Below are 15,741 nucleotides of genomic sequence, written 5' to 3'. Positions count from 1 at the left end.
GTCTCGCTGTGTCGCCCAGGCTGGAATGCAGTGGTGCGACCTCAGCTCACTGCAACCTCCACCTTGCGGGTTCACACCATTCTCATGCCTCAGCCTCCCAAGCAGCTGGGAGTACAGACATGACCCACCACACCTGGCCCTAATTTTATTAATTAATATTTGTTTTTCTTTTCTTTCTTTTTTTTTTTTTTTGAGATGGAGTTTCACTCTTGTTGCCCAGGCTGGAGTGCAATGGCACGATCTCAGCTCATGGCAACCTCTGCCTCCCGGGTTCAAGTGATTCTCCTGCCTCAGCCTCCCGAGTAACTGGGATTACAGGCATGCACCACCATGCCTGGCTAATTTTGTATTTTTAGTAGAGATGGGGTTTCACCATGTTGGTCAGGCTGGTCTCAAACTCTTGACCTCAGGTGACCCGCCCACCTTGGCCTCCCAGAGTGCTAGGATTACAGGCATGAGCCACCATGCCCAGCCTCATTAATTAATATTTCTTAAGCACACTTGCTATGTGCCAGGGACTATGGGCATACTATGCTTTTTTTTCTTTTCTTCCTTTTTTTTTTTTTTTTAGATAGGATCTCACTCTGTCATCCAGGCTGGAGTGCAGTGGCACGATCTTGGCTCACTGCAGCCTCAACTTCCCTGCGGCTCAGGTGATCTTCACCTCCCCAGTAGCTGGGACCACAGGTATGTGCCACCATGCCCTGCTATTTTTTTTTTTTTTTTTGTATTTTTCATAGAGATGGGGTTTTGCCATGTTGCCCAGGCTGGTCTCAAACTCCTGGGCCAAGTGATCTGCCCCCACTCTGACCCCCAAAGTGCTAGGATTACAGGCGTGAGCCACTGTGCCGAGCCGGCATACTATGTTGTGTAGCAGGAATGGGCAAACATTTCCGTAAAAGGTCATATAGAAAATAGTTTTGGCTTATCATGCCATACAATCTGTGCTGCATCTACTCAGTTCTGCCATTGTAGCACAAAAGCAGCCATAAACAGTGCATGAACGAATGGACACAGTTGTGTTCCGATAAACTTTATTCACAGAAACAGGCTGTAGGCTGGATTTGGCCTACAGGCCATAGTTTGCTGAGTCCTACTTTACAGCAAACAAGAAAATACACCGTGTCAAACTAGTTCTTATTTTTTTGTAGAGACAAGGTCTCACTTTGTTGTCCAGGCTGGTCTCAAACTCCTGGGCTCAAGGGATCTTCCCACCTTGGCCTCCCAAAGTGCTGAGATTACTGGCATGAGCCACCGCATGCAGCTTGAATACTTCTTTATGCGAATGGTAGTACTGCCATTTCCCTAATCTCCAAGATGGAGATTCAACATTATTTTTGATATTTCTGTCTTCTCCCATATTAAAATTATCACTAAATCTGGTTATCCTTTTTCTCCACCTTTTGGTCCCTACCTTTCTATTTCCAAGTTGAAAAAAATCATCCTTACCTCTGTCATAAAGTTATTTATTTATTTATTTATTGTTGTTCTTTTTCTTTAAAAGCATTGCCTTCAATTGTTTTGTTTTAACTTGGTTTGATCACATCAGCCCTCCTATCAAGGTTCTTTCCTGATATTACCAATTCTTTTCATGTCATTTAATACATATATTACATTGCTATAGTAGAGTCTGGTTGTAATATTAAATTTTCTCAGCCAGTTTTTATATCCCTAGGGTCAAATCATGTGACCCATAGTATTATGTAGCCCAGGAAATATCTAATAAAACTGTATTCGTTTTCTTTTTTATTTATTTATTTTTTCGAGACAGAGTCTCGCTCTGTTGCCCAGACTGGAGTGCAGTGGTGTGATCTCGGCTCATAGCAACATCCACCTCCCTGGTTCAAGCAATTCCCCTGCCTCAGCCTCTCAAGTAGCTGGGATTACAGGTGTGTGCCACCACACTCAGCTGATTTTTTGTGTGTTTTTAGTAAAGGCGGGGTTTCACCATGTTGGCCAGGCTGGTCTCGAACTCCTGACCTCAGGCAGTCCACCCACCTCAGCCTCCCAAAGTGCTGGGATTACAGGCATGAGCCACCACATCCGGGCTCTTTTTTCTTTTTTTGAGACGGAGTTTTGCTCTGTTGCCCAGGCTGGAGAGCAGTGGTGCGACCCCTGGGTTCAAGCGATTTTTGTGCTTCAACCTCCTGAATAGCTGGGATTACAGGCTCGCACCACCACCACGCCCTGCTAATTTTGTATTTTTAGTAGAGATGGGGGTTTCACCCTGTTGGTGAGGCTGGTTTTGAACTCCTGACCTCAGGTGATCCACCCACCTTGGCCTCCCAAAGTGCTGGGATTACAGGTATGAGCCACCGTGCCCAGCCAAAACTGTATTAGTTTTCTATTGCCACATAACAAATTATCACAAACTTAGTTGCTTAAAACAACATGCATTTCTTATCTTACAGTGTCCATGGATCAGAAATCTGGACACAGCTTAACTGGATCCTTTGCCCAGGGTCTCACAAGGTTTCAGTTGAGGTGTTGGCCAGGCCATAGTCTCATCTGAGGCTTGGGACTCTCTTCCTAGCTCATTTGGGTGGTTGTTGGCAGACTAAATTTCATTACAGCTGTGGGACTCAGGTGGCTTTTTTCTTGGCAGGAGAGTATCTCTTTTTCAGGGCTCACCTGATTAGAGCAAGCCTACTCTGGATAATCTCCTTTTGACTAACTCAAAAGTCAGCCAATTAGGGGCCTTTATTATATTCTCAGAATCCTTTCACCTTTCCCATTTCATATAACATAATCACAAGAGTGACAGACAAACATATTCAGAGGTATTGCCCATACTTAAGGGGGAGGAATTTGATAGGGTTTGTACCAGCAGGCTGGGAATTTTGGAAGCCATGTTAGATTTCTGCCCACCACAATAACATAGACTGACTTAGGAGACTATGAATGTGGCCTTCAAAGTCTGTATTTTTTAAGATATTGTAGTACATTCCAAATCCATACATTGGAAATAGTAACAACCTAAACAATAAAGTATTAAACTGCTGGGACTCTTTTTAAGGCTGTGATGTCAATCCTCTAAGTCATCTATATTTTCAGGATGAAACTACTATTTTGATTAAAATTTCTTCTATCTATTATTGCCCTAATGGATTTTAAATTGAATTGGCAGAAGAGGTGGATTTCAAATTAAATTCCATTTGGGTAAATAAAAAAGCAGTTAATCATTTCAGCATTTTCCTCTTTATTATTTTCATGAGTGGAGATTTTATTCGTTTCACATACTTTGCTGTAACTTTCTTGAAATGTGCCATATTTTTTCATATCCTAGTATTGTTAGGGTTGAATTCATATGTTATCATAGCAAGTGACCCATAGTTCGGGAGTTCTTTTTCTTTGCCTTGGATGTATGATACTTTGAAAATAAGCTGTTACTGAAAATAAAGGACTATAATTAAATACAACAGTGAATGGAATGCCAATTCAAACAATATCAAGAAACACTTCTAAAGGGAGTGTTCTGTTGATTTTAAAAGGGTCTTCTAAAAGTAAGATTGGCCATTTTAAGTAGCCTGAATAAAACATTATTAAATACACGGTAGGGTATATCCTGCTTTTGTGAGACATGTACTAACTGACATGATTCTTCTTTCCAAATATAAGAACTAGATTTGCTTTTTGACTTGGAGAAAGGAAGGGCAGGTTAATCATGAGCTTCTAATCATGGTGATGATTTAAATGATTGTAAAAAGATTAGAAAGCCTCAGATCCTACTAAATAAGGATATTTATACTCACTCTCCTTTATTCCATTATGAAAGGAATGCTTATGGTTATGGAAAACTTTTGTATAGTCTTATCTTTGAATCATTTTATTACTCCTACCCCTCAAATCTACTCTGACATTGCCTTCAATTAGACAACTGAGTTTTTAGCAGTCTGCCTTCAGCTCCTTTTCAACCATACTGGGGTTGTACTACTCAATAGAAGGAGATAATGTTATTAACTCAGCTCATCAGGATGCACATGTAACATTTAAGTGAGTTATCAATGGACAGTACCCCACATTGGAAAGGAAAAGATCTGAGGTTTTTTGAGATCAAACAAGCATTTTTTTTTTTTTGATATATAAACTATTTATTAACAGACAAGGCCTACAGACTTATTTCTTCTTGGACACACCCACGGTGCGGCCACGGCGGCCAGTGGTCTTGGTGTGCTGGCCTCGGACACGAAGGCCCCAGAAGTGGCGCAGCCCTCTATGGGCCCGAATCGTCTTCAGTCACTCCAGGTCTTCACGGAGCTTGTTGTCCAGACCATTGGCTAGGACCTGGCTATATTTTCCATCCTTTACATCCTTCTGTCTGTTCAAGAACCAGTCTGGGATCTTGTACTGGCGGGGATTCTGCATAATGGTGATCACACGTTCCACCTCATCCTCAGTGAGTTCTCCCGCCCTCTTGGTGAGGTCAATGTCTGCTTTCCTCAACACCACACGAGCATATCTTCGGCCCACACCCTTAATGGCAGTGATGGCAAAGGCTATTTTCCGCCGCCCGTCGATATTGGTGTTGAGTACTCGCAAAATATGCTGGAACTTTTCAGGGATCACTAGAGACATGGCGGCAGCACGAGCCGCGGCGTGTAGGCCTCCTGTGGAAGCCAAACAAGCATTTTAAGAAACGGTAGAGTTGGGTGCGGAGGCTCATGCCTGTCATCCAAGCACTTTGAGAGGCTGAGATGGGCAGATTGCTTTAGGCCAGGGGTTCAAGTTCAGCCTGGGAAAAAAGTAAGACCCCATCTTTATGTTAAAAAAATTTTTTATTAAAAAAAAGGAATGCTGTACATTATTAACAAAAACCAAGGAAAGGAAGCAAACTTAGTGTCCAGCAATGGGTGAATGGATAAAGAAAATGTAGTATATATACACAATGGAATATTATTCAGCCATAAAAATGAAGTCTTGTTATTTGTGACAACATGGATGAAACTGGAGGATATTATGCTAAGTGAAATAAGCCAGGCACGGAAAGACAAATATGAGTTTGACTTTTGAGATCATGCATGATCTCACATATATATGGAATCTAAAAAAGCCAAACTCATAAAAACAGAGAGTGTAGAATGGTGGTTGTCAGAGGCTTAGGGGCGGGGTGGAATTGGGAGATATTGGTCAAAGGGTACAAAACTTCAGTTAGACAGGAGGAATAAGTTCAAGAGATCAATCATACAAATATGGTGACTATAGTTAATAATAATGTCCTGTATACTTGAAAATTGCTGACAATAGATTTTGTGTTCTCACTATATAAAAATAAGCATGTGAGGTAATGCATATGTCAATTCACTTGATTTATAAAATATGTACACATTCTATAGTATATACGTATTTCAAAACATCATGTTGTATACCATAAACATATACAATTTTTATTATCAATTTAAAAAAGTAAAAACTGAAAGTGGTCGCTCAAGCCTGTAATCTCAGCTACTTGGCTGAGGCAGGGGATCACTTGATTCCAGGAGTTCAAGACCAGCTCGGGCAACATCATGAGATACTGTGCCAAAAATAACCCAAGCAAACAAACTTAAAAAAAGAAAAAAGAAGAGCTGCATACTGTTGCTTTGTCCCAGAGATACACAGTGCATATTAGCATATAAAGCCTCTGAGAAGTTCTGTAGTAAACACATCTGATGAACTTGGTTTAACCAAATACCCTATATCTCCTTTGACCACAGAATCTATTTTAACTATAATATTGTCTGGAATTAGCAATCCATAAAAAGTCCTTTGGAAAATAATGCTATAATTGAAATTACCCAAATCGCCCTTAAATCCAGATTTTCTAGTCTTTCTAAGCTATGTGAACTTCTAGAACTATACTCGCTCTGAGCCAGAAGACCAAGCAATTATATTTTCATTAAAATTTTTTATCTCTAGACATTCATTTGCATGTCCAAGGGTCCAAAACTTCAGTCAAAGATGGTCTGCAATGCTTCATTCTTTTAAACATAATTATATTCAGTGTTTGTAAACTTGGCGTCACCATTTTTCTTCTCAACACTTTGCTCATTAATTGCCTTTTATTTATTTTTTTTCAGGGGAACACTATTTAATCTCTTGGTAATTTTAATTAGTGAGCCTCAGATTCCAAAATCTTGTCCTGTGTTTGATATCCAGTTGGTGGCTGATTCAGCTTTAGTCAGAATGTCTTTTGATGCTGAGGTGAGATGAGAATTTTTGGGGTAAACTATTATATATTGGGGCCCTGGCTTCTTTTAATGTGGACCATGACACCGTAGAAACAGAAATATAATTAAACCAAAGAGTAGATCTTTTGTCATTAACCTCAAAACTTAGAAAACTATTCCGTCTAAAGTAGATTTAGAGATTTAGAGGGTCAAGAAAAAGGAAAAAATAACTATTCAGTCAATATTAATATATCCATTTTATATGTCTTAAGGTATGTATATTAAGGAAAGTAATCAGCATTCCTTATAAATTTGATAAATCTATTTATATCTGTCTCTGTACAAAATATGATGTATATGTAATTCCATAGCAGGGGTCTAATAGGTGAAAAATCACTGTCTTAGAGATTTTAAGGTTAACTCTCATACTTTACCATTTTCCCACCTATATGAACAGTATAAATTCTCAGAAAGAGTTACTTATTTTTCTAAGGTTGTACCAAAACATTAGAAATATCAAACTGCCTAGAAGGCACACCTTCTGAGAGAATAAACCAACTTATTATTAGTTTATTTTGAGCTAAGCTAACAGATTTTTAAAAAAAAGATGGAACATGATTTGATAGTTCTTAAATATATGCTCAGAATTATGTTTTAAAAAACTCATTTAGTCATTCAGTAATTTTTTTTTTTTTGAGAAAAGGTTTCACTCTGTTGCCCAGGCTGGACTGCAGTGGCACAATCTCGGCTCACTGCAGACTTGACCTCCCAGGCTCAAGTGATGCTCTCACCTCAGACTCCCGAGTAGCTAGGACTACAGGCACGAGCCACCACGCCTGGCTAATTTTTGTATTTTTTGTAGAGATGGGGTCTTGCCATGTTACCCAGGTTGGTTTCAAATCCCTGGGCTCAAGCGATCTGCCTGCCTCGGCCTCCCAAAAGGCTAGGATTACAGGCATGAGCCACCACATCCGGCCACAATCAGTAAATATTTATTGAGCATCTGTAATGAGCAAACAACATGCTAGGCAGTAGGGTCAAAACAGTAAGCAAAACAGACATGACCCCTGCCTTCATTAGTTTCTACTCTGCTGGGAGAGACAGACGTTATTCAAATATATCCATGAATATATAATCACAGACTCCATATAGAGAGTCTCCAATATCACTTTCAGTGGTGGATTAGGGATTAAAGAGTGGGGTAGAACCAAGACTCAGATAGGCAGGGCTATTAAGGAGCTAGTGCCGTAATCTAGGTAAGAAATGATATGGGCCAGAGGGAAGCACTCCTTGATCCCCAAATGAGACTAGTCCTCCTTTATAGAGCTCCCTTAACTTCCTGTACATTTCTTTCATAGCTCTTGTCTCAGTTTATAATTATGCATTTGCTTATTTGATCATTTGATGTTTGTTCTCCAACTAGACTGTATGTTCCATGAGGGCAGGTCTCATGTCTGTGTTGTTCTCCCTTGCATCCCCAACACCTAGCACGGTGTCTGATGCATATTTGTTGAATAAATAAATGAAGAAAAGAAGAAAAGGATGTAAAGAGGAGTTTGGAATTCTTGAGAGGAATGAAATATCTCTAAGCCTTCTATTTATCCATCCCACAGAAGGAATCTTAGTTTAATTTGGGCATAAGCCTAAATTCTCCAGAGAATCTCTCACCTCAACTCTGAGGGGCGTATTTCTACATTCTTGAAAGGAAGTAGGGTTGTTGATCTGATTGATTTTGCAAATCAAGTATGCAATTTTTTGTAGTAGTATTCTGTAGGCCAACCAGGGATAATGGCTTGCCTTTGAATCCCAGCTACTCAGGAGGCAGAGGTGGGAGAGTCGCTTGAGGCCAAGAGTTCCATACCAGCCTGGGCAACAAGCGAGACCCTGTCTCTACAAAAATAAAAAATCAAAAATTACCTGGGTGTGGTGGCACATACCTGTAGTCCTAGCTACTGGGGAGACTGAGGTGAAAGGACTGGTTGAGCTCAGGAATTTGAGACCAGCTTGGGCAATATAGTGAGACCTCATCTCTACAAAAAATTAAAAACATAAAATTAGCCAGCATGGTAGCTTGTGCCTGTAGTCCCAGCTACACAGAAAGCAGAGGTGAGAGGAATGGCTTGTGCCCAGGAGTTGGAGGCTGCACCGAGCCTTGACCACAGCACTGCCACCTGGGTGATAGCATGAGACCTTGTCTCGAAAAAAAGAAAAAAAATTATTGTATAAGTACCTAAAGGGAACCAAGGGAAATTATCATTTTCTGACTTGGTTTATGACATTGCATTGATTATTCTTGAAAATTCTAGTTACAGAAGCTTATTCTGGAGTATACAAATACCGCTACAGCACTTTTATATGAGATACTTCTTGTCTTTCAGCAGGTACAATTTTTAAAAATTATATTTTAAAATATTTTATGTAACCATAAATTATGTGACTATTATGATATATGTATATTATGCAATTATGTTATATGATTAATAATATACCAAAAATGCTTGTATTTGAGATGGTCCCCAAAACTGGTTGACTTCAATGATATGACCTTTGCTCTTAAGTGCTCATCTAGTTTATTTTCCAAAACTGATTTTAAAGATTCGATTAATCAGGATAAAAACGTATTTAAGAATGAGTATCCTTTTATATACAACTTGAACTTTATGAATATAACTTGTTTATTTCCTTGAGTCTTTTAGGGAAATCTCGGATTGGGATCCAGAAAGTTTGCTATTAGCTGGATGATGTCCTTTCTACAAAGCTGTCCTCCCATCGTGAGTATCTAGAAGTCAAAACGAAATCACCCCTCAAGCCTAATTAAGCAGATACTCTTGTGCTTAATTAATAAAACACACATTTTTCCCTGTGATGTAATCAAGTTTATCAACCAGAAGCAAAGTGTAAATTTGACAGTTTATTATTTAATTGATAAATTGTTTTTACATTTGGGACCTGAATGTTTAAGGCACTGAAATTGTATCTTAAATGGGAACGTTACTTCATGAAAAACTCTAAGATATATGTGGAAAACAGAATATTAAATTATTAGCTGAATAATTAGGTAAAAAGATAAATTCTTACCTTAAATAGTGAGCGTGAATCTAACACTTGGGATCACTTGTGTGCTCTGTCCCACAGACACCATCCTAGTTCCTATTATCACCATTTCTTTCCTTGATACTACAATCACATCTCAATGGTCTGTCCCTGTCTTCCCACCAGATTACAGGCTGAGGGATCCATTTGAAATAAAAATCTGATTGTCGTCCCTTGCTTCAAATCTCTCAATAACTCTTCCTTCTTAATAAAGACTAAACTCCTTAACATGGCCTACAGGGCCTGCGTGCTATGGCCGACAGCCTCCTCTGGTCCCTCAGCCTCCCTGCTGTGTGGGTCTCTTGCTCACCATCTCTCTCCCCACCACCGCCCGGCTCCCCACAGCTGCATCACAGGACCTGTACCATTGCGTCTGTCTCTCCATTGGAAATGCTTTTCCCTCCCTTTTTCACCTGGTCAACTTCTACTCATCCCTCAGGCCTCAAGGCCCCTTCCTGGGGTGGGGCAGTGGAGGATGCTTCTCTGTCCCCCTTGACAGGGGAGATTCCCTCATTAGAGGCACAAATAGTGCATGGCATGGTGTCCTCTTCCTCTGCTTTATAGGTCTCGTCACTGTTGCAGTTTACATTTGTTTGTGTTATTATTTGCTTCTGCCGTGTCACAGCCATTAGCGCCCACTCATATTCTGTCTCTCTCTCCTTCTGGGCACATGGTGGGACTGCACTTCCCTCTCCATGTGAAATCAGGGGGTGGGGGACGGTCTCTGTTGCTGCTTTGGCTAATGAAATGTGAGCAGAACTGGCTTCTGTCACTTCTGGGCAGAAGCTTTAAGAGCCAGTGTGTGCCACCTGGCATTCTCTTTTCCTTTGGCATAGCACCCACAAGGTGGCTGCTTTGCCCACTGATGGCCAAGAGTAACTACAGTGAGCAGAGCCCTGCAGACCCCTCTGGGACTGAGTCATCAACCTTTGCTGTTTCAAGCAAAGCGTTGGTCTTTTGGGAGGTTTGTTACCACAGCATAATCTAGTCCATCATGACTGATACACTCTCTTTCTCTTCCAACAGACTGCCAGTGCTGTGAGGGTAAAAGCTCTGTCTGTTGTGCTAGGCACACCATAAATGTTCAGTAAAATATCTGCTGAATTAATTCTAGTAAAGGCTTTATCCCTTAATCTCTTCTTACCTCCTCAAACTTATGCACTCAGTCAACAAACACTTAATTGGAAATCTCTTCAAAAGAGTAATCTAAACTAAATTTCCATTGCTAATGGGCACGAAGCAATATGTTCTCTTTTTTTTTTTTTGAGACAGAGTCTCGCTCTGTTGCCCAGGCTGGAGTGCAGTAGTGCTGCGATCTCAGCTCACTGCAACCTCCACCTCCCAGATTCAAGCAATTCTCCTGCCTCAGCCTCCCAAGTAGCTGGGATTACAGGTGCCTGCCACCATGCCTGGCTAAGTTTTGTATTTTTTAGTACAGACGGGGTTTCACCATGTTGCCCAGGCTGGTCTGGAACTCCTGACCTCAGGTGATCACCCACCTTGGCCTCCCAAATTGCTATTACAGGCATGAGCCACTGCTCCGGCCTGTTCTCTTTCCATATATGGACATGCATCTGTTGGACCGTCAGTGGTCCCCTGCCGTTTCTCTAGAGTGATGTTGGGTCTGTCCTACGGGATCTAGACTCTCTTGTCAGATCCTTATGACATATGTTTACACAAAGCTGGCTGGGGTCAGAGGGTACATTTGTCAGTAGAACAGCCAGCTGCCTTCTACGGAGGTTGAGCCCATGAACTTGTCTTCCTCAGTAGCACACAGGCCCCAACCAATCTCAGACCACTTCACAGAATGTTTGAAAGTTACAGACATTCACAGCAATGGCAGCTCATATGTGCAAGATGCAAGACCCCTTTGTTTTCTGTGTGGTGGTTGCAGACCCTATTACATGAACTGGTGTGTGGAAATCTGGGTTTTACAGGCTCCATGTAACAGGGAAGTTTCTTTTTATTTATTTATTTAGTTTTATTTTTTTACTTTTATTTCCCATGTAAGCCTTCCTGCATGGTATTTATTTATTTATTTGTTTATTTATTGGAGATGGAGTCTCGCTTTGTCACCCAGGCTGGAGTGCAGTGGCGAGATCACTGCAACCTCTACCTCCTGGGTTCAAGTGATCCTCCTGCCTCAGGCTCCCAAGTAGCTAGGATTACAGGCACGCACCACCACACCTGGCTAATTTTTGTATTTTTAGTACAGATGGGGTTTCACCATGTTGGTCAGGCTGATCTCGAACTCCTGACCTCGTGATCTACCCACCTCAGTCTCCCAAAGTGCTAGAATTACAGGCGAGAGCCACCACGCCCAGCTTCCTCCTATACTTTTTATTTGACACTGAACAACATTTCGATGAGTAACATTGCAACAGTGGTGTTAGGGTAGTGAGGGCTTCAGTCTAGATTTGTAGTTGAAGCTCCAGCTAAAATAGTTGCTTTTGTGGGTGGCACTCAGCCTACATGTAACTGTATTTTCCTTGTCTAGATTACTTTTGTGGCCAGTATTGTGAAACAAGTAGTGAGGGGGCTTTCAGCTTCATTTCAGCTGCTAACTCCCTGCCAAGCAGTTCTGTTGTACCAGCAATTTTACATCCTCAAGAGCTGTCTGCAGCACAGCAGGACTCTAGCTGAGTATATTAAGAATAACTACAGAGAAGAATTCAGGTAAGAAAAAAAGTCTGAATCTAATCTGCAGTAAGATTTCACTCATTTCTGAGTTCATGCAAACCTGCATCGTGGTCCAATACTTAGAAGATTAGGTATTTATGAGGGATTATTATTATCATCATTTTGAGATGGAGTCTCGCTCTGTCACCCAGGCTGGAATACAGTGGCGCAATCTCGGCTCACCGCAACCTCTGCCTCCCAGGTTCAAGCAATTCTCCTGCCTCAGCCTCCTGAGTAGCTGGGATTACAGGCACCCGCCACCACACCTGGCTAATTTTTTTGTATTTTTAGTAGAATAGAGGGTTTCACCATGTTGATCAGGCTGGTCTCGAACTCCTGACCTGATGACCCGCCCGCCTCAGCCTCCCAAAGTGCTGGGATTACAGGCGTGAGCCACCGCACCCGGCCTATTTTTGTTTTTAATAATATTTAACTCTGATCTGTGAAAATTGTAGGATTTTGGGGACCTCTAAGAACCACTGCCATTTGAAGTATATTCCCAGGCCAGAAAAGACTAGTGAAACATCAAACTCTCTTTGAAGAACAGTTTGTCACTCATTGTCTTTATTGTAGTTGCATCTCACAGAAGTAGTACTAATTTTAACCTGCTTTGAGTAATTAAGAGTAAATAAACTTGGTTGAGTGCAGTGGCTCAGGCCTGTAATCCTAGCACTGTGGGAGGCGGAGGCGGGCGGATTACTTGAGGTCAGGAGTTTGAGACCAGGCTGACCAACATGGTGAAACCCCGTCTCTACTAAAAATACAAAAATAAGCTGAGCATGATGGTGCACGCCTGTAATCCCAGCTACTTGGGAGGCTGAGGCAGGAGAATCACTTGAACCCAGGAGGCGGAGGTTGCAGTGAGCTGAGATGATGTCAACGCACTCCAGTCTGGGCAATAGAGGGAGACTCCGCCTCAAAAAAAAAAAAAAAAAAAAGGTAATAAACTTCACTGAAGAGGATAATAAATTATGGATTGTGACTTACAATTGAGTTATTGGACAGAAGCAATTGATAAAGGAGTAACAATTAATCAGCATGGTTATCAGGGGTTTTGTTTTTTTCACTTACCCCCTCTCAGTAACAGAACAGTAAGAAAGAGCAGTAACCAGCATTGGCTTCATCTGCCAGCCTGTTCTCCTGCACCTCAGGGGTTCCATTTCTATTTATAGGCTGCCAAAGCCAAGTGCACTTAGCAGTGCAGCCCTGCGTAGCACCTATTAAGGGGAAAACCTAGGCTGTCTCTGACTTAAGATGAAAAGAGTGCAGCAGACATAACTTTGTCATTTGTTTGGATGAAGATGTAAAAGGATGTGGAGACATGAATTATGGCCTTAGATTGCCTTTTTAAAAAAAACTTCAGGCCAATTTATAGACTTTTTTGTTTTTGGAGACAAGGTCTCATTCTGTCGTTCAGGCTGGAGTATAGTGCTGTGATCTCGGCTCATCACAATCTCCGCCTCCTGGGCTCAAGCGATCCCCCCTCCCACTTCAGCCTCCCGAGTAGTTGGGACTACAGGCATGCACCACCCCGCCCAGCTAATTTTTGTATTTTAGTAGAGATGGAGTTTCGTCATGTTGGCCAGGCTGGTCTTGAACTCCTGGCCTCAAGTGATCCACCTGCCTTGGCCTCCCAAAGTGCTAGGATTACAGATGTAAGCCACCACACTCAGCCATGGACTTTTTGTCTTCCGTGAGGTGTTCCATTCTGACTCCCATAAAAGGGATTTGTTTGGCTCTGAGTTGGTCCAAACAATCCAATTCCCATCTCTTCCCTCCTGCACCTCCTCACTTAAAAAAAAAAAAAAATATATATATATATATGTAAATTTCACATAATATGAAATTTACCATTTTAAAATATACAATTCAGTATTTTTAATATAATTTACCATATTTTGCAACCATCATAACTGTTTAATTGCACACCATTTTCATCACCTCAAAAGAAATTCAGTACCCATTAAGCAATCATACTACATTTTCTCCTCCTCCCAACCCCTGGAAACCACTAATTTATTTTCTGTTGTGATGGATTTGCCTATTCTGGACATTCTATATAAATGGATCATATAATATGTGGTCTTTTGTGTCTGACTTCTTTCACTGAGCTTGTTTTCAAGGCTCATCCACATTGTAGCACACAACTCAATTTTTTAAAACTTAGATACGAACATCTGAAAATCAGGACAGCTGGCAAAGTGGCGTCACACTTGTAGATGACAACAGTTAGGCAGAACTCCTGCAGCTACCCCCTTAGGTGCATCATGTACTGTTTAGTTTGCCACCATCTCCTCTCTCTCATGCTTACTCTTACCCCCTAAATTACATTACTGGTAGCCATTTAGGTTTGGATTCTTGTTTTAAACTAGTGTTTTCAACTCACATTGCATAGGAAATACCTGAGTAACTACAGGTTGAGCATCCCTAAACCAAAAATCCAAAATTTGCAATGTTCCAAAATCTGAAATCATTTGAACACCAACATGATGCTCAAAGTAAATGCTCATTGTAGCACTTCAGATTTTACATGTTCATATTAGGGATGCTCAACCATTAAGTATAATGCAGATACTCCAAAATTTGAAAAAATCTGAAATCCAAAACACATCTGATTGCAATCATTTTGGATAAGAGATACTCAACCTATTAAAAAAAAATACTGATAACCAGGTGTCACATGTAGAAATTCTGTTTCCATTTGTCTGGGATGGTACCAGGGCCATGGGATTTTAAAGATAAAGCTCTCCAGGTGATTCCAGTGTGCACTCAGGGTTGAGACCCATTCTTTTAAGTCATCCAAGGGGATGATTGAAGGCCTTCTCATTTTTGCCTCTTCCTCTGGCCATTCCTAGGCTTTTATTGAGGCCGTGGAGATGAGCTCTACTCTTCCTTCTTGACTTGGCCCTAGTAGTCACCACAGCTCGACCCTTTCATTTCAACTCCTCACTGTGCATTGCCTGATAAACCAAGAAGCAGGAGCCTCTGCTCATACTGTGGTGAGGACAGTCCACATGTCAGAGATTTTCTAGGTCACAAATGAGGGAGATTGGAGGGCTGAAAATGCTGCCCAAGTCTTGTGGCTTAGACTCCCACACCCAACAACCCTAGCCAGTGAGTGTGAATGTACCCATGCGACCAATGTGAAAATTCTTGGTTTTAAAGCTATTTTGTTTCTTTTTATGATTTGCAGGTACTTTATTCACATGCCAGCCTTGCAGAAAAGGCTCCCATTGTGTTACCCCATTACTCAACATACCACTCAACTTTTTCATGAAGTTCTGAAATTGGTTGAATAGAAACAATGTACACAATGTTAATAAGAGTATAAAATGTTAATCAAGAGTCAACTTGATATTCACGAGAAACATTTTTTGATTTGTTTAATATCTGGCTATCTCTGAGTCCTATAAACAAAGATTTTAATTGAATGTTCCATCAATACCTCTCTATGAGAAGTTTAAAATTTTTAAAAATAAATTTGCTTTATTATAAGTGTGCAAAGATCATTATACCATTGGGCAAAAGAGCCATTTCTCTATTAGAGTCGTTCTTCAAACTCACTCTTGCCACAAAATAAACCACTATCCATCAAGACACAGGAAAAAGGAATGCAGGGATTTAGGAATGCTACACTTGCTTCTCTTCAACCTTAGCAGCAAAAGCAAGAAAGTTCTCAAAATGCTCCTAACAATAGTTCTGTTGCCTTAAGCAATAGGATGCTGGGGAGTGTGAGGGCCTGAGGCACGGGCATTCAAGTTCTTCTCAAGGTGTTTTATCTTCTCAGCTCGGGCACAGTGTCCTTGGTAAAACCATGCCAGGG

At 41.1% G+C, this 15,741-nt stretch overlaps 2 protein-coding genes and 1 long non-coding RNA gene across 18 annotated transcripts in view; 1 reads left to right on the top strand and 2 right to left on the bottom strand.

Annotated features, from left to right (window-relative positions):
• The window catches only part of C11H12orf56 (chromosome 11 C12orf56 homolog), a 114,947-nt gene extending 99,534 nt beyond the window's left edge, over positions 1-15,413 (top strand). For 8 of the 15 annotated variants that reach the window (XM_045365559.3, XM_045365556.3, XM_074007346.1 and 5 more), the window contains 5 exons: positions 6,057-6,180; positions 8,453-8,527; positions 8,843-8,917; positions 11,737-11,915; positions 15,112-15,413. In XM_045365559.3, the coding sequence (XP_045221494.2) occupies positions 6,057-6,180; positions 8,453-8,527; positions 8,843-8,917; positions 11,737-11,915; positions 15,112-15,217 (559 nt within the window). In that variant the 3' untranslated portion in view covers positions 15,218-15,413. Of the gene's footprint in view, positions 1-6,056; positions 6,377-8,452; positions 8,528-8,842; positions 9,010-11,736; positions 11,916-15,111 lie in introns of those variants that run through there. The other 7 variants (XM_074007350.1, XM_065524529.2, XR_012420437.1 and 4 more) reach the window with 6 other exon arrangements.
• The window catches only part of LOC141406892 (uncharacterized), a 119,794-nt gene that overhangs the window by 60,612 nt on the left and 43,441 nt on the right, over positions 1-15,741 (bottom strand). The window contains exon 3 of one of the 2 annotated variants that reach the window (XR_012420440.1): positions 4,614-4,732. The exons of the other annotated variant lie outside the window; for it this stretch is intronic. This is a non-coding gene — a long non-coding RNA (uncharacterized lncRNA). Of the gene's footprint in view, positions 1-4,613; positions 4,733-15,741 lie in introns of those variants that run through there. 2 annotated transcript variants of the gene reach the window in all.
• On the bottom strand, positions 4,065-4,617 carry LOC107126725 (small ribosomal subunit protein uS13). The gene has a single exon (XM_074007354.1). It carries the CDS (start codon positions 4,573-4,575, stop codon positions 4,237-4,239), a length of 339 nt encoding a protein of 112 aa, XP_073863455.1. The 5' UTR covers positions 4,576-4,617; the 3' UTR covers positions 4,065-4,236.

The sequence above is a fragment of the Macaca fascicularis genome, chromosome 11, assembly GCF_037993035.2.
Source record: "Macaca fascicularis isolate 582-1 chromosome 11, T2T-MFA8v1.1".
In the NCBI taxonomy this organism is placed as follows: Eukaryota; Metazoa; Chordata; class Mammalia; order Primates; family Cercopithecidae; genus Macaca; species Macaca fascicularis.
Note: the sequence above shows the minus strand (reverse complement) of the source record. Positions and strands in the feature narration are given on the sequence as shown.

Excerpts from the sequence above, each read along its gene's own strand:
- LOC107126725 (XM_074007354.1), bottom strand. The coding sequence starts at position 4,575 with ATGTCTCTAGTGATCCCTGAAAAGTTCCAGCATATTTTGCGAGTACTC.